Raw genomic sequence first — 23,858 nt, forward strand, 5'->3', positions numbered from 1 at the left:
CTGAGCAAACAAGCCAGGTGGTTCTGCAGTGAGCAGGCTGCCTGCCTTCATAAATTTAACTCTAGGCTGAGGAGTTACACCATGTACCATACAACACCAAAGTCAAATTCCTGATTTCAAGTGGCTGCGTCTTAAGAGTAGAGGTAGAAGATTCAGAATTGCATGTATGTATCCTATTTTCATGATACCATGACTATATAGGGACTGTCATTTTTAAATATTTACATTTTCATTTGACAAGTTGTTAGATTGTTTTGTGAATTGTTCTTCCTATCATGCTTTTGGCATGTTGTTCGTGAAAAGTTTTTCTATATAATATTCAGTTTGCTAACTATAAATGTTTTTATTAATTGCAGATTTCACTAATGAAGGACCAGAGTACGTAGTTGGAAGTGCATTGGACAAAAAAAACCTGTTCTGTTTTTCCTACCCTGTGCTTTTTGCTCCTTGTTTCAGTTGTTTTCCCCTTTTTGGTTGGCATAAGGAGTTGTAGCATGCCGACCAGTTTATTGGGGACAATCCCCATTTTTTGATACGTACTATCTCTGGTAAATCACCAGCCCTATTTTGTCCATATTTTGTTTGTTGTTGTTTTGCCATGTTACATTTTGCAGTTGCTCAAGTTTCATTGGGCCACATAAATCGAAGTTGAGGTGAGATTTGAAAACACAGGGATGTCCCGGCTCCCTGGTAATGCTCATTGCTACCAACAGAATTGGTCTTCAGCTGGTGATTCAGGAACCTCTATGGGCTCATGAACTGATCTCTGGTAGGTCAAAACAGCAGCACTACCACCATACATGCTAGAAAGAGAGAGGGATTGGGAGGGGGAATCCCCAAAAGCATTTGTGGGTGGAAGGTTGAAAAACTGAAGACTGCTTTGCTACACTATGTCATATCTAATAGTGTATATATAACACTACGATAATGGGCTAGGTGATCTAGCTAGAAAATATAGTGTTATCACAACCACAAAACATTCTACCAGTATTATGTCAACATGAGTCATCTGTGCTATTATCAGCAGGGGTGGGAATACTTTGTACATTCACATGATATTGAAGGGAGATTTTGATAAGAAGTTTAAGGGGGGATTTTTAAAAGGGCTTCATTATTAAGGACACAGTAAGGTTCTTTGTGTGGAGGGACAGCAAAGGGAACATCACAAAGGAAAGGTTGAGCTGTTCTAATTGTACGCTTATTCACAAAGGACAGGCACAGTGGCTGACAAATCTCCCCTGTTGACATATTTCTTTATCCTCTTTCATCCGTTGTTCTCCCCGAGTGAAGCTAATGTGTCAAAATGTTGAACTCATAAGCTGGACGGGGTGGGGGTGGGGTGGGTGTGTGGAATAAGAATTGGGAAGAAAAGGAGAATTCAACAAACATGCCCAAAAAAGCATAGAAAATCAGTTATGCGTTGCAGCAGATCATGTTACCTTCTGTAAACGAGCTTGCTACCACTTCCCTTTGCACTGTTGAAATAAATAAATCCCTTGGAAACATGCAAAGAGGAAAAACAAGTTCCCTATTCCTGCATTCAGAAAGGAGGCTGGGAAAGCGAAAAGAGGAATTTCCACCCTTCAGTCTAAAAGGGCAGAAAAACTACCCGTGGCTTTAGTCATTGTGTTAAACAACTTCCCTGTTACACATTTTCTCGTGCAGGATCATGTTTACACCCAAGGAAGCTGGCTGTATCAGTGATCCCTGCGCACCTGCTGTTGAAACAGTAAGTACTGAGCTAGAGCGTTATCAGATTCATGTGTTATGGTATCATGCTTCTGTTTATAGAATACTGCTAATTAACTCCCCTCGGGTGCTTTTCAGTTTTGCGTTGTAACCATTCAAAATGCTGCGAAATCAAGCTACTTTAAAATGATGGGCAGCACAAGTTTAGCCCGATTTACTTGGAAATAAGCCCCATGCTGTCCAGTGGTGCATCGGATTGCCCCTAACATTTCACCAACATGAACAGGTCTGTGCTGATTAAGCATCAAAGTCAGGGATTAGCCAGTATAAATTTATAATTGAATCCACGGCCTCAGAACAAAGTGCCTTGGTTCATTTCTGCTTCTTCGTGGAAAGCTTTTAGAGCCTCTCCTTCTGACTGCAGAACCCATTCCAATCTCTTACGCTGCCCCCTAAAACCTGGCATCAAAAACACCTTCCCTCCAGTGAATCACAATCAGAAAGGGTGTTGGTATGCAAGTCTTTCATTGCCAAAGGGGGTTCCTTGGATTGTAGCAGCGCAAGGGTGTTTTTAAATATAAAAAGTTGGCTTTGAGAATGAAATCCTTCCTTTCATCTCTGTTCTAATGGCTGTAGATCTTTCCGCTGTGATTAAAGGATTCATAAAAATGGAGTGCAAATCTTTTGACGTGGATGAAGCAGTCTGCTTGGAGGATCAATGTCATATTCTTGAGGTGACCGAACCACAAGAAGACAATTTGGATTTGGCAGGAAAGCGTGACTTGGGAAATGCTGTCTTTTCATCCTGCGAAACCCCAGCCCCATCCAGCCCTAATAATATCACCAAGAGGAGGGCCTTTAGTGACAGCCCAAATCTACTCCAAGTTCCATCTGTGGAGCATGACGATGGTGACTTCACACCTTACCAATTTAACAGGCATGCTCCAGGGAGGATTTCTACTTCTCCAACTCTTAGGAGGCTAAGAAGCAGCACCTCATCACTCACTCAGGTCTTTTCACTACAAAACAGCACTGAGAGTGCAAGGGGGCACAACCAGATGCCACAAACTGAACCAACTCTTCTTGCTTATCAGAGGTGTACTCTGCATTCTCAGAGTTGCTCTTCGACCTCCAACTCTGGCATGCACACCGATTCACTGACACTGAAAGAAAACTCCTCATTGGCTGACGCACTATCAGTTCCACCACATCCTAAAGATTATTGTGTTGATGATAACACATTGCAGAACATGAGGGAGATCAGCCCTTCTTCCCTAACTAAGGGGAAACAGAATTCTCAGGAACGTGTTCAGGTAAGTAACACATTTCCTCTTTCCTTGGTTTGGTATGTTTTGCTGATTGCTCAGACGGAGCTGAAGACTGGTACTATAAATCAAGCCATTGCCTCTCTTAAGGTTGTAATCAACTAACTTTTACTCAGAGTAAGCCCATAGAAATTTCATGGCCATGACTAAATTAGGTCCATTAATTCCAATGCGCCAACCTTGAGTAAAACTTGGTTGACTACAGCCATTAGATTTAAGGAGAATGTGACAGTCTAATCCATATTTAGCTAGGCCAGATTACATGTGATGCCTCTCTTTGAGAGCAGGATAATAGCCATAATAATAATAGCACATAATAGCCAAACACCTGCACATTAGGGGGCTATAAAGTGGGGCATATTTTGTTTGCTTTTACTTTTAAAACTAAACTCAGTAGGGGGCATGGTAATGAAACCTGTTCCCCGCCCTATTTCCTTTCTTCTCTGCTTTCCACTGAAGCCTTTTCTCTCCAGACTTCCTCCAATACGGGGAATTATTCCAAAGAGCAAACTGTGTGCAAGTAAGGAGGTGGAGGTGGGAGGTGATGCTCATGTCAGAGGTGGTTTTAGGGTAGCATAACCGGTTTGGCTGGACACGACAGGGGGTGCTGCAGCAATGATGTGGAACAGAAAGTGAGAGGCAGGTTGTGTTTGCCGAATTTTAGCATCACACAGGGCGCCACTGAAATTTGAGAGCCCAAAATCTACCACTGTCCATGCCTGAGCCACCGCCATATTCTGTCTGGTCTGAAAACAAAGCTCCCCCCCACCACCACCTCACTTTATAGCCAAACCAGCACACATCTAGTTGCCCATTCCTTATTTGTATCACTGAATCTTTTTTTAGAAATGCAGTAGCAGCTGCAATGAGAGTTTCCCTTCGGAAATAAATGGGAGCTTAAGGAGGAGGGAAAGGAGGGAACTTTCTTTGGGATCCCAGGGGAAGGTGAAGGGTTAAACTCCCCTTCCCCAAAGTTCCAAGCCTAACTAAAATGAGATGCACTTATCACCACTGTTATGGAGGTTCGGTTTTTGCTCAGGGGTTGGGAACAGGTGAGTTTCGATTCTGTTCTGAAACAATTGTTTCACTGAAATGATTAAGATATAAATTCCACTTTGCAATTCCTTTCTTCAGCAAGAGCATGCAAGGTTAAAAGTGCCATTCTTGTGGCTTTTTATAAAGACTAACATAGAATGCTTTATCCTTTTTCAGGAATTACATTTACATAAACCTAGCAGGTACGTATTTCTTTAAAAAGAAAATGGCAAAAAAGAAACACTCCCTCGTTCGTTTTTATACTTTTGTTGACTCTTAATGAGCCATTATGAGTCAAGTGACATATTTACTGTAGCTAGCAAGATCTGTTCTATATAAATTTATGGGACTAGCACTGTAACTTTCTGCCACTTGCACACCTTAATGAGAGTTGCTTTACAGGCTGAAAATGGACTCTCAGGCATGCCCCAGCTATTGTTTATTGAGAAGTCTCATAAACATCTCTTTTATTTTTGTGTTATTTGTTATTAATTTTTGTAGCTTTTCTAAATACATAAAGGTCACAGCCCAGAACACTGAAATCAATGGGTATGAGGCATGTGCCTAACTGACATCAAGACCACATTAATGCTACTTGTGGGCCACAAATCAAATCTGATCCATCCAGCAATCAACAGAATGCATTGTTTCTAGCAAATCTTGGAGGGGATAGCTCAGTTCCTTAGAGTGTGGTGCTGATAATGCCAAGGTTGTGGGTTCGATCCCTGTAATATGGGGCAGCTTCATATTCTTGCATTGCAGGGGTTGGACTAGATGATCCTCAGGATCCTTTCCAACTCTACCATTCTATGATTCTCTGTCACTTAGGTTCCAGTTTTAGAATTTATGATAATCTCTATGTGACCTGAACACACCATAGAACAGAGGGTGTGACATTTCACTTTGTTGTTAAGGTTGACTGACCACAGCACATATTTGCTTTTTCCAAACCCGAAACATTATTGACCGTCCACAAATCTACAACGCTAATACACCATTAAAACAAAAATAATTCAGAAAAATCAGATCTGTCTCATAGAAAGTCAACCAAACAGCATCTTCTTCTTCAGTATAATTTTGGGGGTCTTATGCTTATTTCAGCTTTCATTCTCGCAAGAAAGGTCAGCAGAATAATCTTGTCATATTATATTTTGGGGACAACTTAGTTTGCAAAACTGGCAGCAGGACTATCAACGTCACAAGGCTACCCTACAGTCCCACTGTGGCATGACACGATTCAGGCCAATTCTGGACCTGACTTGACACAGCAGAATGCCCCATGAATTCTGTGGTGTGCTTAGCAAAGCCAAATCACAAAATCCACTGACAATTGCTGAGTTTTTCCAGAGCATGTTAAGGTCACAAATGTCATTTACATTTGGACTTCAGCTGCGATATCTGCACTGTAGCTTGCTAGCTACCTGCCATGCCAACACTACAAGGCTATCTTAGGGAACGGTCGCAGGTTCGCATGTGTAAATTCTTGACTACCTTATGTGAATGTTTTTATCTTTTTTTAAAAAAAATCTATATGAAAATTAATATTTAGATATTACTTAAATCTTAGACATTTTTGTAGTAAACAATAAGTAAATGTAATAAATAAATAAATAAATAAATGTGCATATGGGTACATTTTTAAGCTGTATCGTAAAATTCACAGAAGTGTAAAATCTAGGATAATTGTGTTCTAATGTGCAACTTTGGTCACTATTTAAAAATGTGAACCAAACAAAATCCTCTCCCTTCCCTACCTAATGGTCATGTATTTGAATGTCATTTCTATTAAAAGGGTATACTGAATCTTCATTCGGTCATCTCACAGCTCTTTGGGATGGTGCACATGAAATGGCTGCTGTGTGGAAACCATTCTTAAATTAGCACTACAGCATCCATTGCCTTACCATGCCAATCGGACTGTTCTCTTCATGCCATAGTATTTTACTTTTTTTACTTTTGAAGTCTGGGATGGTTTGAAGAAACTGCCAAAGCCACTTCTTTGAGATTGTAACATTAAAGATCATGCACTATTTTCACACGGAGACATTTTCAAACAACCAGCTTCTTCACACATACACACACACACACAAGTTGAGATAGCACACTCAGGTGACACAATTCTCCAGTTTGCTTCAGCAGCACCATTGAGTTTAATTCTCTATAATATAAATTGGTCGTTTTAATATTCAGCTGTTTACCAATACTGGGGGTCTTTTAATGGAAGATAAAATAAAGCTTTGTGAGTTTCAGGTTGTTGTTTTTACAATGACTGACTCTCCTCAAACCTGAGTATCATTTCTTAGGAGGACAAAAGGCGTACGTAAGGGTTGGCAAAACCAGCAGAGGTGCAGGTCCAGGGGGAGAGCAAAAAACACTACGGGATGTATGACGCATGTGTGAGGGGTGGCATGACACCACTGTTGCGGTGAGATGAAACACGGGAGAAGCTTCCTGTCTTTCTTGCACCACAGTAAAGTGGTTTTTTTAGAGGGGAGCATTGGTACGGCTCCTTGCCAAGGGCACAAGGAACCCTAGATATGCCTGAGTAGTAGCAGCAGCAGCACACAATGTTTGTGTTTGCCTTGCAGTCTATACAACTCAGCTGAACGCAGGCACAGCTCGGTGGTGGTGAGCTTGCCTGGATTCGAGATGTTCCCAGGAGACTTGCTGATATCAGACAGTGCAGCAGAATTCCTTTACCATTCAGCATCTCTGCACAGCTCAGGTGAATACAGATGCCAATGGAAGAGATGGCCCTGTTTTTTATTCCCACCTTGAAGTCAAATTTGCCATGAAATACTTTATCATTTCTATAGCTAACCCATGTCCTTGTTTCTGTACATTAGAATCCAAAAAGCCCTGGTGGCCATTTACTAAAAAAGGAACTGTGAGTATTTTGCAAATCCCGCTTTCTCTCCCTGCCCCAATATTTCTACAGATTGAACAAATCTCTATGGGTTTGTCTCCACCAGCAGTCCCCAGACCACATCTTTATTGCACATCTTTATTTTGGAATGCTGTTTTGAATAAAATGCAAAGAGAGCAGATTTTTAAAAGTTGCAGACATGTACTCAAACACACTTCAGGTATTGCTTGGACATGCAGATATTTATTAAAAAAGGAACAGGGAAACATCTCTAAGTGAGTGTGAAAGAGAGTGAGAGAGAAAGGTAGCTGCTTTACCTTTTCAGCCTTTGGGAATGCAGCAGCTCCTGGAATCAGATGCAGAGGCCTTGAGTTCTGTGCAACATTACAGCTGAGCCAGCACCTCAGCAGCCACCTGTTTTAAAGCAAATTTAGGCTATATGGCTCTATGGACACAGAAGCCTTGCTTCTAACTTTTCCACTCTGGCACTTTTTAATAGAAAGAGATTGGTGCACCACTATGTTTATGGAGGATGGATAGTGTGATTAAGGTTCCAGTTCTGTAATTCTGCTGAATACAAGAAATTAAGGAAATATATCTACCTAACAATAAATATATTAGGGGAATATATCTACCTCACAAATATTGGTATGACCATCTTTCACTACAGTGACATACATATACTTTGTGTCAAACCTGACTAATCCATTATTCTAAAATAGACTAATCATTTATGGATCTATATCTTGTAGTAGTTAGTAATCATGTTACAATAAATTCAAAATTTGGTACATTTTCAAAATTCAGTTTTGAGAAAGCTGTCTGCTTGCACAAATCAGAATTTGAGGAAGAATCTTTAACATCCTCTATCTCCAACATCTTCCCCATGACTATGGATTTCACAGATTTATTGCTGCGTTTTTTGGTCTTTACAGAGTAAAGACAAACACAAACAAATATCAGATCTGGAAAACTGTCTGTCCACAGTGACCCTCAGGATACCAGACTATAGCGATTATGAATTTCAAAGTGTTAAGGTACGAAAATGCTTCATATACTACAATGATACAATTTGTGTGTTGGTCCTCATTTTTATTCTTCTGTTTGGTTTTCCTTAACTCTGCAATCCTATACCCGCTTATTTATAGATGAGCACACACACATATATACATGGTGCTTCCAGACTGTCACTATTTTGAAGGAGGGTTTCAAGTGCATACCAAAACTTTAGGTTTGTGTAATTGAAGCGGATAAAGGCACTCTGGGCTCATTCACACTTCCACATGTGCCGTGCCTAGGAAGCACAGGTCAGAGCAGTTTTCCGCTTGACCTTTCCAAGGGAAAACCCACTCTTTAGTGTTCAATTGGAACAAATGGCAATCCAGGGAAACCCCAATTTGACATTTGCTCTCACTAGGCACTAAAGAACTGTTTTCCCCAGGGGAAAGCATCAGGAGAAGCGGAAACACAGATAAGCCCTCTGTCACCTTTGTGACAGCACCACAAATCCACTTTAATAAAAACTCTTCCTTCTTATGGTTAGGAAAGTGACATACTGAATGCGAATGTGTGTAAACACTCTACAAACAAATCACGATAAATGCTCAATAAACTGGTCATATGGAAGAAAATATACATGTATGCATGTATGTATGAACTTCTAAGCAGACATGGATTATACTTCTTTTCAGTGTAAATTGTAGAGTACTTCTAACTATACTTTAAGAGTCTTTTACAATGTAACACTGAAGCATAAGCAGAAACCAATGACAACCCAAACAAGGGTATTTAGCACCAACAACAGCTTCAGTGATTGAACGGAAGAGCTGTTTGTATAGAAATGTGCATAAATATTTGTGTTTGTGCTCTCAACTGATAGGGTAAATCTTGGCAGGAAATCATGAATATGCATCAGCTTGAGCCAAAAGCCAGTGGTGATCCATTAGATACGAAGAAGGAAGAAGCCTTGTGGGAGCTTTTCACAACTGAATGCACCTACCTTCTTGATCATCTCCAGGTTCTCAAAACGGTAGGTTTGGATTTTGCAACCATTTCCTTCACATTGTGGGGTGTTCGCTATGTCACTAGCTATCAATCTAAATGGAAAGTACCTTCACACAACGGTTTGTTCCTGCAGGAGGCAGCCTTTTGCAATTAGCTCATAGCAGTACTTAAACACGGATCTCTGTATTGCAGCTCACTGGAGCATCATTCTGACAAGCGTTAAAAACAGGCTAAAGATTAGAAAGTGCATTGAGCCATTCAGCTACAGAGACATCACTTGTTAGAAAATAGGGTCACAAACTTAGAAGGGCATCTAACCTCCAACTGATGCAGGAAATTCACCGCTCCAACATTCCCAATAGGTGACCATCCAACTTCTGCTTAAAAAAAAAATCTAACGAAGGAGAGCCCACTATTCTCTGAGGGTGCCTGTTCTACTGCTGAATGCCTGATACCTTCAGGAAGTTCTTTCTGATGATTAGTTAAAATCCCTTTTTCTTGTAAATTAAACCCATTGATTTGACTTCTAGCCTTTGGATCCCAGCAGAAATCAAGGAATGGCTCTGTTTTTCCACTGCCCAGTCTACAGCTTCTCACTTTTGGCTTGCACACACAACTCTGGAATTTGTCTGTCTAACTACCAGTATGTTGAGGGAAGGGCCCCCATCCATTTTCTGTCTGGCACAAAGCCACTTCCTTTGTTACCTTAATGACCCATACTCAGAAGGTCATTACCTCACCAGGGAGCTAACCTGGCTATACCAGGAACTGAATCCGTGCTGGATCCAGGAATTAGAAGGGGGCTCGGGCATACAGCCTCCGAACCATCTACCCCATAATTCATAACAGCATTTAAATTCCTGAGCTATGTATCATCACTTGTTTTGAATGATAATTAAAACAAGGTTATACAAGGTTATCACCATATCAGCAGTTGGGTCTTTCAAAGAGAATGTTTTCAGAGACCAGCAAAGTATTCCGTGGAAAGTCCTGTTATGATGAAGATGCCTCATCCTCAATAATATTATATGTCACTTGAATAACTTGGTTACACCTGTTTACTGGGACGCAGGTGGCGCTGTGGGTTAAACAACAGAGCCTAGGGCTTGCCTATCAGAAGGTCTGCGGTTCGAATCCCCACAACGGGGTGAGCTCCCGTTGCTCGGCCACAGCTCCTGCCCACCTAGCAGTTCGAAAGCACGTCAAAGTGCAAGCAGATAAATAGGTACCGCTCTGGCGGGAAGGTAAACAGCGTTTCTGTGCGCTGTTCTGGTTCGCCAGAAGCGGCTTTGTCATGCTGGCCACATGTACGCAGGCTCCCTCGGCCAATTGAGCGAGATGATGAGCGCCACAACTCCAGAGTCAGTCACGACTGGACCTAATGGTCAGGGGTCCCTTTACCTTTACATGTTTACTAGATGTAAGGCTCACTTAGTTCAGTGAGACTTACTCCTTGGTTAATGTGTAAGGATTGCAGCCTAAATTCTTTAGAATCTAAGCCATCAGGATAGCTTGATTCAAATTAATTGAGTGACCATTTTACTGAGACAAGGAAATTGCTCTTTTCAGCATGTCAGCAATACAGAATCTGCAATGTTTCCTAGAATATGACTGCTTATGTGTTTAGTGCATGCATGGAGGGTCTGTAGGGAAAGATTTCAAGTTTCAGGGGGGAAGGAATGTTTGTTGAGTGCTAGAGGCAGGTGTATAGCAGCAAGACGACAAATGAAGTCCATTTGTTATGTTTACTAGAGCTATAATGAACTTGGGTAGGGAATGTTTTTCAAAAAAGGAAATCTGTAGCAACCCTGGGGTTCAGGGATTTGGAGAAGAAATAACTAACTAGGCATTGATATGTTTTCTGAAGATATTTATGGATACATTAAGGTACCTGCAATGCAAGGAGTTTCTCTCGGATGTGGACTCTGGGCTACTGTTTGCCAACCTAGAGGAGTTAAATCAGGTGAGAAAACACTTTAATTTGTAGATTGACCGTAAACAACATGTATCAGCACTGTGGCTTTTCATTCTATAGCTTTAATACAATGTTAAATCAAAACTATTTTAACAAGCTCAAAGCAATGTGGGTCCTACTATTTAAATACTCCCTTTGGGAAAATTAGACATCTAAGACCTGTGGAATTACATCTTCTAGTGCATTTGTCTTAAAGCAACGATGGCTCACTTATAGTCTATGTAGCAAATGTTGCATTCAAGTCATCCCTGGGTATTTGTTTGGAGTAGTAAAGCTGAATGTGCTCACTAGGCTTTACATTTTTCTTCTACTAAATTATAAAAGCACAGAGCTCATTTAGTGCCTTGCAGTTGAATGTTTCATCCAAAGGACATCTTAAATAAGATTCTCTTACAGGTGAGCCTCAGTTTTGTGACCAGTTTCTTCAGTGCTATAAAGGATCACCTTGTCCAGCCTATGCCTTCCATAGATTTCATCCCTGTGCTCACAAAGGTAAGAGTGAATGGGTGTTAAGCTTAGCTTATGCATCAGTAAAAATGGTTAAATAACAGAAAGAAGAGACTAGGAGTAAATGGACAGTTTTCACTGTCAAGAAATGAAACAGGGATCTGTATTGGAATTGCTGCTTTTTAACTTGTTTGGAAATGACCTAGAGTTTACATGCTGACCATGGCATGATCCATCCACAGTTAAGTTGTGTGTGTGTGTGTGTGTGTGTGTGTGTGTGTGTGTGTAAAAGTAAAGGAACCCCTGACCATTAGGTCCAGCCGTGACCGACTCTGGGGTTGCGGCGCTCATCTCGCTTTACTGGCCGAGGGAGCTGCTTCTGGCGAACCAGAGCAGTGCACAGAAACGCTGTTTACCTTCCCGCCAGAGCAGTACCTATTTATCTTCTTGCACTTTGACGTGCTTTCGAACTGCTAGGTGGGCAGGAGCAGGGACCGAGCAAGGGGAACTCAGCCTGTTGTGGGGATTCGAACCGCAGACCTTCTGATCTGCTCTGTGCTTTAACCACATGCTTAAAGTTGTAGCCCCAATGAAACTACAATTCCAACTGCAATTGAGTTTGACTGACAGAGGGAAACCAGGGCAAAGGGGAAGGGGAGCATTATTTCTTGGCCTGACTTTGTTTTTAAAGTATTTTCCTCTTCTCTCTGTACATAGGGTATATAAACACCCACTTAGATAACCACTTCATAGCTCCAATGAAGTAGGCTCTGGCCCATGAGAGTTTTTATCACAGTACATTTCTTACAGTGCAGCCCTATACAAGTTTAGTTGTGCTCATGGAGCAATCTTGCTTGTGTCTACTCAGAGTAAGTCCCATTGACTTCAGTGAGGCTTATTCTCAGGTAAGTGGGCACAGGAGTGCAGCTTTACAGCCAGGTAAGTGGGTATAATGTTACAGCTTTAACATTTAAGATGCCAGCATGAATTTGTTGGCTGCATGACTACCGTTCTGGAATTCATCTTATTCTTGATTATGTGGAGGGGTTGATGAGTTTTAAGATTCAGCACCACTAAGCAAAGACCCGAGAATGACCTGAAACAGCCAGCAAGAATGTGAAGTTAAAATTCTCCAAAAGTTCATTTCTCTTTGTAAACAAAAAATACAGTCCAGCGAAAGGTATTTTAAAATTCATTTAGTTCAGTGGGGATTTTCTGTAGCACAGTGCTATGTATATTTAGGCAAAAGTGAATCCCATTGATGTCAGTGGAACTTCTTATGAAGGTAAGTGTGGATTGGGCTACTATCTTAAGCACACACTGGGGGAAAAGACTTTAACTGTGGGTGGATCATGCACTGGGAGTGGGGATCCATCCTTATTATGAAGTAACAAGGAATTATTTGCCATCTCAGATATCTCTGATCACATAGGGTTGTGGACAAGTACCAAAAAAAATATGTGCAATAAAGGTATAGGCTCCTTCTGGAGGAAAGGCAAGGTATAAATCTAATAAATGAATATTTGGTACTCACAATGCCAAGAGAGATATGCAACATTAGTCATACTGCAAGTGGACTCATTAGAGCATAGAACTGTAGAGTTGTAAGGGATCCCAAGGTCTTGCAATGGGCTTGAGTCTATTCTGAGTATAACTTATTTTTTGATATTGCCCTCAATGACTTACGTTTTTGTCTTGCAGTATTTCCAAGGGAACCTGTGTCAGAGTCATGAGATGTACTGCCTGAATTATACCTCTGCTATCTTTTACTTGGAAAAACTGAAGAAAAGAGAAGATTTTGGGATCTATTTGAAAGTAAAGCAATTGTTTTCCTGTTGTCCTTGTTCAACATTTACAGTTGTGATATTACAGCAGTTTTTTCAAAGTCAATTACTATCACAGTTCACCGATATGATTAAGGGTGAACTAAAGTACACATTTAATGAACTAATAATAAACATCAATACCCACCCTTGTTCATCAGAAATCACTCTCTCTCTACTATCATCCCCCTCCACTTCATGTGGCTTATACATCAAGAAATGTGTCATTTTAAATTAAAATATGATATTGCGGGGAATTATTGGGGATGATTTTCTTATGTTAGCCTGAACTGGGGACACCTGAGCGTTTGTAGGGAAGGAATGGATTTTTCTGGTATTTGGAGCCTATGTTGTTTAGGGTTTTAATCACTAATGTGAGTGCTTTCAATTGGGCCTAGAAATATGTGGAAATCTAGTTCCTGTGGAAAAGTGAATGCGCTCTGCAACCTTTTCCACCACCACCTTGAGGCCTGTACACATAAAAGACTTACCTGCATGATATTTCCCTTCCTTTTTTTTTTATTTAGGCGGATGATTCATCCCAATTATTACCACATTAAGTGTGAGGTATGAGAGAAGGGGGTGTATTTATTCCTCTGCTATGGGAACTGGGTTGCCATTCTGAAAGCAATGAAAATGCAGGGTTCTCATGAAATTTATTTCATTTGAGAAATGTGTATCACACTGCTGGTTGGCGGTATGAAGCATTATTTTGCTTCCTGTCAAGAGTACACTTGTTAATCCTAATACAAAATTTATATGTATTCGATAGTGGTGTGAACAGAACGAGCGGTGCAAACGTCTCCATCTCGCAGAACTGCTGGTTGCCCCTTTGCACAAACTGACCCGCTACCCCCTTCTCCTGAAGAATATATGGAAAAATACAGAGGCAGCCGAGAAATCTGTCATTGGTACAATTAAAGAAAAGGTGGAAAAATCTATAAGTGAGTTGGAGAAGGTCTGAAACTGCATTCTTGGTTCAGAAGTTGTTCCGAGTTGTTTTCACAGAGCCAGCCCTACCAAATAGGCAGAGTGGTAGGGCTGCCTCAGGCAGCAGGTTTTATGTGCCATGAAAAGGCACCTATTTCTTTAATTTGTTGTGCTTGTATTTTTATACCAGGCATGGGGAGAATTGCTTGTGGGATTTCATGCTAAGGCCCATATTAATGAAGGACAGAGATTTCATTTTCAGTAAGCCAACCTTGCTGCTCCATGGTGTATCTTTTCAGGAGATTTGGAAGGGAAAGTGAAATGGCTGGATAACTTCCAGAAATTTAAACAGCTACAAGAAATTATAGTTTGGCCTTCACTTTGGGATCAAGAAAAAAGATTTTTTGTTCCTGAGGTAAGCAATTTTTATTCATCTTAAAAATATGTCCTTAGCAGGGTCTTCTTAAATCTGCATAAAACACTTAAAATAACACTTAAAATATGGCTTAACTGCAAAATAGGTAAAGCGCTTTATATCATTAAATATAAAGCGGGTTGTGGAAGGGCTGGGAAGAAATCCAGAAAGGGTTTGGCTGGGGCCTAGGCCCCTGCAGGTGATGAGTAATGGGGGCGTGGATATTTAAATGTAAGTAATGTGATTGGAGGGAGGGCCCCTATTTAGACTCAGTTTCTTTCACTTTTGGATCACTCTGGCTTGGTGTTTTGAATCTCCCTCCCACCCACCGCTTTCTTTTACAGGTTTTAGCCTGACCTTGCTTCGCCTCTCACGGGGCCACTTGCTTTGCAAGGGTCCAGTAGGAAGTTTGCCATTTGGCTGATTGGCTTTTCCACTTGGTTTTTGCCTACTGCTTAGCAAATCGTCACAACTTGTTAGGTTGGCGGTTAAAGGTAAAGGTAAAGGGACCCCTGACCATTAGGTCCAGTCGTGACCGACTCTGCGGCTTTGTCATGCTGGCCACATGACCTGGAAGCTATATGCCGGCTCCCTCGGCCAATAATGCGAGATGAGCGCGCAACCCCAGAGTCAGGTTGGCGGTTAGGCTTTTGGTTATTGAATCTGGTTGGAAGAGGGGTGTGGCATCCAGATGCCTACCCCCCCATTCCTTTATGTTGCTCCACATAGAAGTATTCAGTTAAAGAAATCCTGGGGCTTACTCTCTCGCCCTTACATCCCCGCCATAGGCGGGGCTGGGGGGCCATTTATAGAGTACGAAGCCTTGGGAAACATTCTTGGTCGAGAGGGGAGAATGTCTGGGCACAGCTACCTCCTCTCACAGGGGTGTTTACTTGACTTCCCTATACCCATGGGAGGTCGGAGCTGGTATTGTCGCAAGTGGACAGATTGTGAGTCCTGTCCCAAGTGGACAGATGATGTGAGTCCTGTCCCAAGTGGGCAGATGATGTGAGCCCTGTCCCAAGTGGACAGAAGATCGGAGTCCTGTCCCAAGGGGACAGATGAATTGAGTCCTGTCCTAAATGGACAGAAGATGGTCCTTCTTATAGGACAAATGGTTAACCAAAAACCTAAGCCAACACTCAAATTAGAATTGTATTTGAATAAAGTTGTGGCCATAATTAATGCCAAAAACCCAAACTAAAATATTATGTCTGTTGTGAATTATTAAGGGGGGATTTCTGGCAGCCTCGTCACACAACTAGCTCTAGAATGTTCTAAATACACTCTGGAGAGGTGCCTCCACACAGACTGCGCAGATCTTAGACCAGCTCCCATACAAGTGAGCACTGAAAAAGTAATAAGCAAATATGGAGGGAGGGAGAAGAGGGAGAACTCTTCATGATGAGAAAATGGAGTGAATAATTTGGAGGACAATAAAATAATATGGGGGCTGAAGGTGGGAATGTAAATAGATTTTTTGGGGAATGATTCCTGGGGAAATCAATGGGGAGGAAGCAAAAATGGAAGGGGAAAAGAAAAGGGGTAGTTCTTTGTAATGATACAACATTTATAAATGGATTCAGTCAGAAGGCAAGGAATTAATTTGACATTGGCCATGCCCATTTTGACATGCAGCCCTCAAAGGGTTGGGCGTGTGTCAAGGTGCCCCTCAGACTGAGAAAGGTTAGTTACTGCTGCTGTATAGGATTGGCTGTCAAGGTGGTCTCTGTCTAACACATGTACCGAGTCACCCAATTAAATAGTCCATTATATTATTTCTGTTACTCAGAATTTTAATTGCACTGTTACCACTTTTTATTCAAAAGTTGCATGATTATATCTCTTTCTCCATTACCAGTGTCTCAAGAACTTATTAAGAGAAAACCCAAATGAAAACATCTTGTCACCAACAAAAAGATTTCTTGTTCATGAGGGGAGATTAACCCTAGCAGGTAAAGAGTGCTTTCTGTATCATAGTTACATTACACAGTGAACAGAAATGTATACCTAACTCAAACTACTCTGCAAACCTAAAGAGAGGATATGAATAAAAGCTGGACAGGTGTTGTATTAAGATGTTATGAACCTCCATGTTCAACATGGGAGCACAGAGTGGGGTGCACCACTAAACCCTCCCCTGGTGTTATGTCCACACCTGACATTTGCTCGTACAGCATGAACATCTGTAAAGAGAGGGCTTGTGTGGCAAGGCCCCAGACCAGCCCCCCTTATTAAAATAATTCACACAGACACAGAATTTTAGTTTGTTATTGGATAAAATTTTGGCCACAACTTTATTGAATTATTTAATTACAGGAGTGGTATTGGCTTAGGCATTGGCAAACGCTATATCTGACTCCTGCCCCCTTTGCAGGTAGTCAAGTAAGGTAAACCACCCAAGAGGGAGCCACATCGGGGGACCCCGCCTGCAGTTTACCTCGGTGTTCCCAGAGGCCTGGCATGGCCCTAGCCCCTCAAGCAGACTTCAAACAGGATCCAGGCCCCAGATTCCTATAACGGAATACCCCATAACAAATGGAGGGGCAGGCGATGGCTGACCTTTCCTCCCCCCAAAAATGAATGAGCCAATGCCTAACCGCCAAACCTTTAAAAAATTCTGACGATTGCTAAGAGGTAGGCGAAAAACCAAGTGGCGAGTGCCAATTTGCCAAATGGGAAAAAATTCCTACCTGGCCCCTACCCCAAGACAGGTGACCAACCAAAGGCCAAAGCAAGGCCAAAGCACACACATATAAAGACAGGGAAGGTGGGCGGGTGTCCGGCAGCGAGAAGCAGGTGCTCAGCACACATCGCGCTGCCGCTTTTAAACTCCCCACAATCATCCAGCTCAAAATTGATTGGCCAGATAGGTCTGGGATTATTGTGGTGCCACCCTGGCATGGAGGTGGGGGTGGAACTGGGTTGAGGTCCTGCCCGCAACCAGGACCATTCTAAAGATGATCCCATTTCCCTGCATAGAGTTATACATGCAAAGGCATGCCCACGCCCAGAATATGGAACCTCAATCATTCAGTGTTCCAGATTTTGATGAAGGCTTTGCATATACAACTATATGAGCAAAGGCCCTTGCTACAGAGGTTTGTGTACAGACATCACAGAAGGGGTGTGTGCTGTTAGTGGGGTTACTCAATTTAACACTACTCCTTGCTTCCATATTGTTGAACATGAGTGCTCATGACATCAAAATATTGCAGTCCAACAAGGTCAAAGAATAAAAATATATTCAGAAAGGATAAAATCAGTGTGAGTGATGTCTCAGTACCACTCTTCTAGATGGGGGGAACAAGATGTGTAAAAGTAGGTCTTTTAAATAAATATGCTTTTCCAGAAGAGAAATACGTTAAACTTCAGAGTTTTCTGTTCATAATTAGCAGCCAAATTTGAACTAGATTGCTGAGAGTGAAGCATAAAACAGATTATTTTTTTAATCTGCTGTCTGCTTTTGAAATGAACTGGCAGGCGGTGATATACTTAAAACTGATATGGAATCTTACAAATAAGTTGACAATATATATCCCTGGTTATTTTTGCTCTATAATCTGTTTGATAATCTTTTACTCGTGGGAGATTCAGTCATGTCCCTAGCTCTGCTAAAAACTATTAAAATATTATGTGAGTTATGCAAGCAATAGTGATTCACCATTCTTCCATACTACTTTGGCTGCTCATGTATTGCAAATGTTAAAGAACCCAAACTACAAAGCTGAATATTTCTCAAATCCAGAGTTTTTAATACTAAGGAGCAGGTGATATGGGGCAGCTGTTGGCTTCCTATTTCCTTTAAAATTAATCTCTAGAGCTTGAGCCACAAAACTTGAAAGTTCAGTTCTATTAATTAAAACAAACTTCCTAGAATTCTGGAACTAGAAAAACTATGCTTGAATCTATTAGCAAGTAATTTTCCAATTTTTTTCAGTCAAGATAAATCCAAAAGCAAAATGTAGTAATGAATTTAATGCAGAAAATGCGAAGTTTTGTTACAAAATAAAAAAAATAAGAACCAGTGTTTACTTTTGCATTTATTCCTCAGAACATATGAGACTTGTTGATGTCTACCTGTTTCTGTTTGACGATTTGCTGTTGATTACAAAGCCTAACCGGCACAGAAAGGTAAGAAGAAGCGAAGAAAGATCAGCTACAGCTGTCGTGTTCATGCACATTTTGATCTGTAGGTGCAGTAAACATTTACGTAATATTTTAAAATCATTATTTTAAAGTAAAAATGTTGAGGGAACAGTTGTGAATTGCTGACATATCAAAGGAATGAAGAACAGACCCTGACAATTATACAATGCCTCACAGTGGGCACATTTTGGTAACCCCTTAGGGGTACAGGTCCATATTTTGATTTCGTGCAAGTAGTCACTTTGCAATATGCACTTATTTTTTTAAAGAAGATGCAGTCCCCGGTGGCCCAAGCCTGGCTCCTTTTAACCCACCACCTCCTATTACCTTGTTGACTTAGATGTAAAAAGCAGGCATCTGAAAGTAGACGTGCTTTATTTAAATGTATAGTGTTGATGTGACTAAGGTTTCGTGTGCTTTCAGATACATTGAGGCACCATAGTTTGTATTTTAAAGAACTGGAACATAGCAGTCCAACCGAATGCCTACTTGTTACATTTAACAAAAATTATTAGAGCTTGCAATGTGTTTATGATACAAAGCTAGTGCCATAGAACAGGGGGGGGGGGAGCATTTTAATCTTGTGGCAATTTTGACTTAAGTTCCAAGAGCTGCCATTCACAAATTTAAGTCAAGTACTACATGTCAGAAATGCCACCACTACAATCCAGAATATAGAATGCTTAGGTAATGTATTGGTTTTCCTTTCTGTTTCAGAAATCTGCAGTTTCTGACCTGAGTTTAACACCTGTTGGCCCCTTTTTCACTCCCGAATTGCAATCTTTGCTTGAAGGTGGTGGCTATTGCACTGTGCTTGACCAGCCTATCCCATTAGACAGAATGGTAGTAAGAAATATTGAGTCCTTCCACATAACAGGTATGTTAAATACATTTTACATATGGCTTGGTTACATTCTTCAAATATTGAGTAGATGCATGGCATATATGTAGGGACAGATATTTTCTGTGCCCATCTTAAATAGTTCTCTTTTACAATATTTGGAACACAATACAAATAAGCAAATTGCTACCCCTTGAGCAAAATACATATTCATTTCAGTCATCCCACCTCAATTTTTCTTCAGCCTCTGGGATGTACATAGGTCCAACAGCTTACAATGGTAGTGAAGAGAATTTACATGGTAAATCAGAGAAAATGTGATGAAGGAAATCAATTTTGATCAGACAGACCTGCCTCGCTTCAGGATTAAAGATGTAACACCACTGCCTGTGCTAAACCAACCAATGTTCAAAAGAAATTTAATTTTTTTGGAACACTTCTCATTTTGCCCACTATTCTAAATTGAAGGAAACTATCTTCACTCCTTTTCCTCTCCATGGATTCAGACTTGCTCCTGTTTCTGTATAAAAATAGAATCCAGGTGAAGACCTAGCTTTTGCATTTCCTATCTATGTGATTTTATGCAACCCCATGTGATCACTGGTTTAATATCCATCTAAATCATGTCCTCGCTTGAGTTTTTATGATATGCAACTATGTCAAATTGTCAAAAAAAGGACAGAAGTGCAGCTCATTATATAATTGTTGTTGTTTAGAAAATAGTTACACCACATAGCATGTAGTTTTACCGTGTTTCCCCTTTTTTAAGACACCGTCTTATAACTTTTTTTTCATCAAAATACACAGGGTGGCTTATTTTCAGTGGGTGTCTTATTTTTTTATTACCGGTACTTTTTATTACCTTGTGGTCTCCTCGGCCGGGCCACGCCGCTGACTCGGGGCGCTGCTGGGCGCTGTGTGCAGCACTACTGGGCTCTGTGAGCACTCGGCGCTGCCTGCCTTGCCTGTCTCCCTGTTTCTGTTTAGGGCTGGAGGAGGGTGCCAGGTTTCTTCGACCAGCCCCATCTCTTCCAGATGTTGCGGCAGATGTGCCCGCAGCCAGGCTCTGTGGGCAAGCCAGTTTTGCGTGTGTGTGGGTATTTTAATGTGAAACGCAAACACAGTACAGTATGTCAGTAATTGCAGAGTCCTTTTATTGAAGGGGGGTGCAGGACTGCTGCTGCTGTTCCCCAAAAGCTGGGGGTGGGTGGGTGGAGACTCGGATTATAGCCTTGGGTTGGGTTGCTTTTGAACTGGAGAGCTGTTTCTGGTGCAAAGCATTTGCCCTGCTGTGGGCAGTGCCTGGGTCTATTTCTTGGTTGCTGGGGGTGGGGCGGGGGTAGGCATAGGATTTTTGGGGAGCTGGCAGGGGGTAGGTTATGGGTACCTATAGGGCCAAGAAATAACAACAGCAACAGCCATCTTTTTTTGCCTGGGGCTTGCAACTCCCTTCCCCCATTTCTAGATGAAAGAATCAGGCTTATTTTAGAAAAAATATATCATATATATATATATATATATATATATATATATATATATATATATAAGATTTCATTTTTTAAAAAATGTGGACATGGGCAAGAAATGTGTCTTTCGCTTTTATCCTCCCAAAAAGGTCGTTTCTTCACAAGACCTCAAGGAGCTCTAGTGCAGGTTAAGGCAGCTGGCCTGGGAGCGTTTTGCGCGAGGCGTCTCCTGCCTCCGCGCAATCCTCAAGCCAAGCCTTCCGTTCCAGCTGATCTTCTGGGCGGTCGCAGATCCACTATTTACACCCGGTCGGCCCTTTCGTCTCCTGCTCAAGAGCCTTATACCAGTAAATTAAGTCCCGGGGTTGGGGGCAGAGAGCAGCCCGTCAGGTTTTCGCGTAGCCTCCTAGAGAGAGGAGCTGGCGGCAGCCGCCGTCTCCGCGCGCTCCAGCAGCCGGCGCTGCGGGGTGCTCCTGAGCGCTCGCCGCGCTCCAGCAGTCGGTTCCAGGCGGCGGGGAGGCAGGCCTCCTCGGTGGGCCAGGCGGAGGCCTCTGGCTCAGGTGTTCCGCCCAGCCCGGCAGGGCGCTCCAAGCGCTTGGCGCTGCGGAGCGCTCGGCGCGCTCCACGCTGCAGCTGCCAGTTCCGGGCGGCGGGAAGGCAGGCCTCCTCGGCCGGGCCAGGCGGAGGCTGCTGGCTCAGGTATTCCGCCCGGCCCGGCAGGGCGCTCCAAGCGCTCGACACTGCAGAGCGCTCTGCGCGCTCCACACTGCAGCCGCCAGTTCCGGGCGGCGGGAAGACAGGCCTCCTCGGCCGGGCCAGGCGGAGGCCGCTGGCTCAGCTGTTCCGGCCAGCTTGGCAAGGCGCTCCAAGCGCTTGGCACTGCGGATCGCTCGGAATGCTCCACGCTGCAGCTGCCGGTTCTGGGCGGTGGGCGGCAGGCCGCCTCGGCCGGGCCAGGCACAGGCAAAACCGCTGGCTCGTGCGCTCTGCGCGCTTGCCGCTGCAGCAGCAGCCAGCTCCAGGCACCGAGCTGGCAGGCCTCCTGCTGCTGCCGCAGCCGGTGTTCTGAGTCCCACTGGCTGGCTGGGGCGCTCGGCGGTCTCGCTCCACACGGCATGGAGGTACGTCTTATTTTCGGGGTGTGTCTTATATTCGCAAATCTTTAAAAATCCTGCCATGGCTTACTTTATGACTACGTCTTAAAAAAGGGGAAACACGGTATTTTCCCTAAAGGCAGAAGATTACTCTCAAGATTGCAGCTCACTCTCAATCCCTTATCCCCGGTTACTTACTTGTATATCCAAAACCAAGCTTAAGTACTGTTGATATTTCATGCAGTCTGAAAGCCAATCAATGGATTGTTCCATTGAAGTAGTTCATGTGGCCTGTTTCAAAGGTGACATATATTTGCTCCTTATAGAGGTCTGAAGTAAAAGCTGTGGAAGATGTCTTACCATATGTCAATTGTTTTCTTAGTTTTTGGACTACGAAACGCTTTTCTAATACAGCATAGAAATCGGTTTCAGCAGTGCATAGCAGCCTTTTTACTACAAGCACAGACTGAGTCTCTCAAAGTAAGTATTTTATTTTACGAACATTTAAAAAAATAAACACAAGCAATTCATCTAAGAGAGTGCTAACACCTTTCCACAAATGATTTGAGCTAGTTTATTTGTCGGTCTTGGGTAATGTCCCTACCCCACTAGAGTGAAATACCCTTCAAAAATATGAATAGATGCTATTGCCTAATTAGCTATACGGAAAGTATGTACAGTATCCCTACATTACTTTTGTTATTAAATTAAAACTTCTTTTTCACCTTACAGAAAACATGGGTGTCACAGATGGAAACCGCAATATCAAATTGCACAAAGAGAGAAAATAAACCTAAAACTTCATTTTTTAGTTTACCTGCTGAATCATCTGAAATTTAAGTTGTGGTTCATTGGGAACCACTAGACAATGTAACAAACTTACTTTAAAAACAACAACAAGGCATGCAAAATGTCTGTGAACATTTTTGGGAGCCTGGAAAGGTGAAACTCTGGAAACAATCTTGCTAGAACAGAATTCAGAGAAGGAAAAGAGCAACTTGGATGCTCATTCTTCAAACTGTAGTGCTATGCTTATGGCCTTTGTTCCTCTCAGGGGGGCATTCCATGATAAAAACTAGAAAATATATGTGATGTGATATGATATGGAAAAGGCAAGAAAACAAGTGTCATTAAACCAACATCTTTATAACTGCCTTTACAAGTTTTTCTGCAGTCAAACTGGGGTACCAGTAATCATGAGACCTGCTTAAATCAGAATATTTTGTTTTTTGATCAAATACTACCAGGTTATGAAAGAAAGAAAATCCGCACAATTTTTTCCTACCTCAGAAACCATTTGTCCAACCACCAAAATGTCAAACAAAGTAGCAGTCTAACACCAATCTTCACAAAAACACCTCTCACATTATAGAATCACACAACTCATTTTTAAGCAGTGTGGTCACCTTGAGATTACCTTCCTCACCTCATCAGCGCTTTGAAGAAATTTCATCAACATTATGATACAAAGAGAGATACCTACACAACTTGGAATGGGGTTAAACTAAGAACTGGGAAAATGTAATTTCTGGCTGTAGTGTTCCAGAAAAAAATTACTCCAACCCCCCCCCCCCCAATTAAAACTGCAGGGTTAAATCAGTTCACACTGACTATACAACACCACACAGGGTTGTACATACTTTTGAGGTATACACTTTTTAGTAAAATTCTGGGTAAGAACCACATGGCTTCAGTAATTATTAGTTCAAAGAACTGTAGAATGAAGCAGAATGGCACCAATTAGAAGAGCCATTTTTATCACCTTTACCACAATTATGTTCATGATGTAACACCAAAAG

At 42.1% G+C, this 23,858-nt stretch overlaps 1 protein-coding gene across 4 annotated transcripts; it reads left to right on the forward strand.

Moving 5' to 3' along the window:
- Positions 1-23,315, forward strand: PLEKHG7 (pleckstrin homology and RhoGEF domain containing G7). Of its 4 annotated transcripts, none has more exons than XM_035126831.2 (19): positions 1-164; positions 357-769; positions 1,666-1,729; positions 2,326-3,002; positions 4,227-4,252; positions 6,638-6,774; positions 6,896-6,936; positions 7,851-7,952; positions 8,795-8,944; positions 10,787-10,882; positions 11,291-11,386; positions 13,043-13,156; positions 13,937-14,108; positions 14,394-14,509; positions 16,371-16,464; positions 18,564-18,643; positions 19,376-19,535; positions 22,442-22,539; positions 22,792-23,315. In XM_035126831.2, the coding sequence occupies exons 4-19, from the start codon at positions 2,358-2,360 to the stop codon at positions 22,897-22,899; spliced, it is 2,235 nt and encodes a 744-aa protein (XP_034982722.2). In that variant the 5' UTR covers positions 1-164; positions 357-769; positions 1,666-1,729; positions 2,326-2,357; the 3' UTR covers positions 22,900-23,315. The 4 variants fall into 4 exon arrangements, with proteins under 4 accessions (XP_034982722.2, XP_060135683.1, XP_060135682.1 ...); XM_060279700.1 differs by having other exon boundaries at positions 8,810-8,944; XM_060279699.1 differs by having other exon boundaries at positions 357-729.
- Positions 23,316-23,858: the final 543 nt, after the last annotated feature.

This window comes from Zootoca vivipara, chromosome 10, assembly GCF_963506605.1.
Source record: "Zootoca vivipara chromosome 10, rZooViv1.1, whole genome shotgun sequence".
Lineage (NCBI taxonomy): Eukaryota > Metazoa > Chordata > Lepidosauria > Squamata > Lacertidae > Zootoca > Zootoca vivipara.

Bases quoted from the DNA above. Each gene is read 5' to 3' on its own strand.
- PLEKHG7 (XM_035126831.2), top strand. From the start codon at position 2,358: ATGGAGTGCAAATCTTTTGACGTGGATGAAGCAGTCTGCTTGGAGGAT. The intron at 8,945-10,786 runs GTAGGTTTGGAT...TGTTTTCTGAAG, and splicing joins ATCTCCAGGTTCTCAAAACG to ATATTTATGGATACATTAAG. The intron at 14,109-14,393 runs GTGAGTTGGAGA...GTATCTTTTCAG, and splicing joins AAAGGTGGAAAAATCTATAA to GAGATTTGGAAGGGAAAGTG.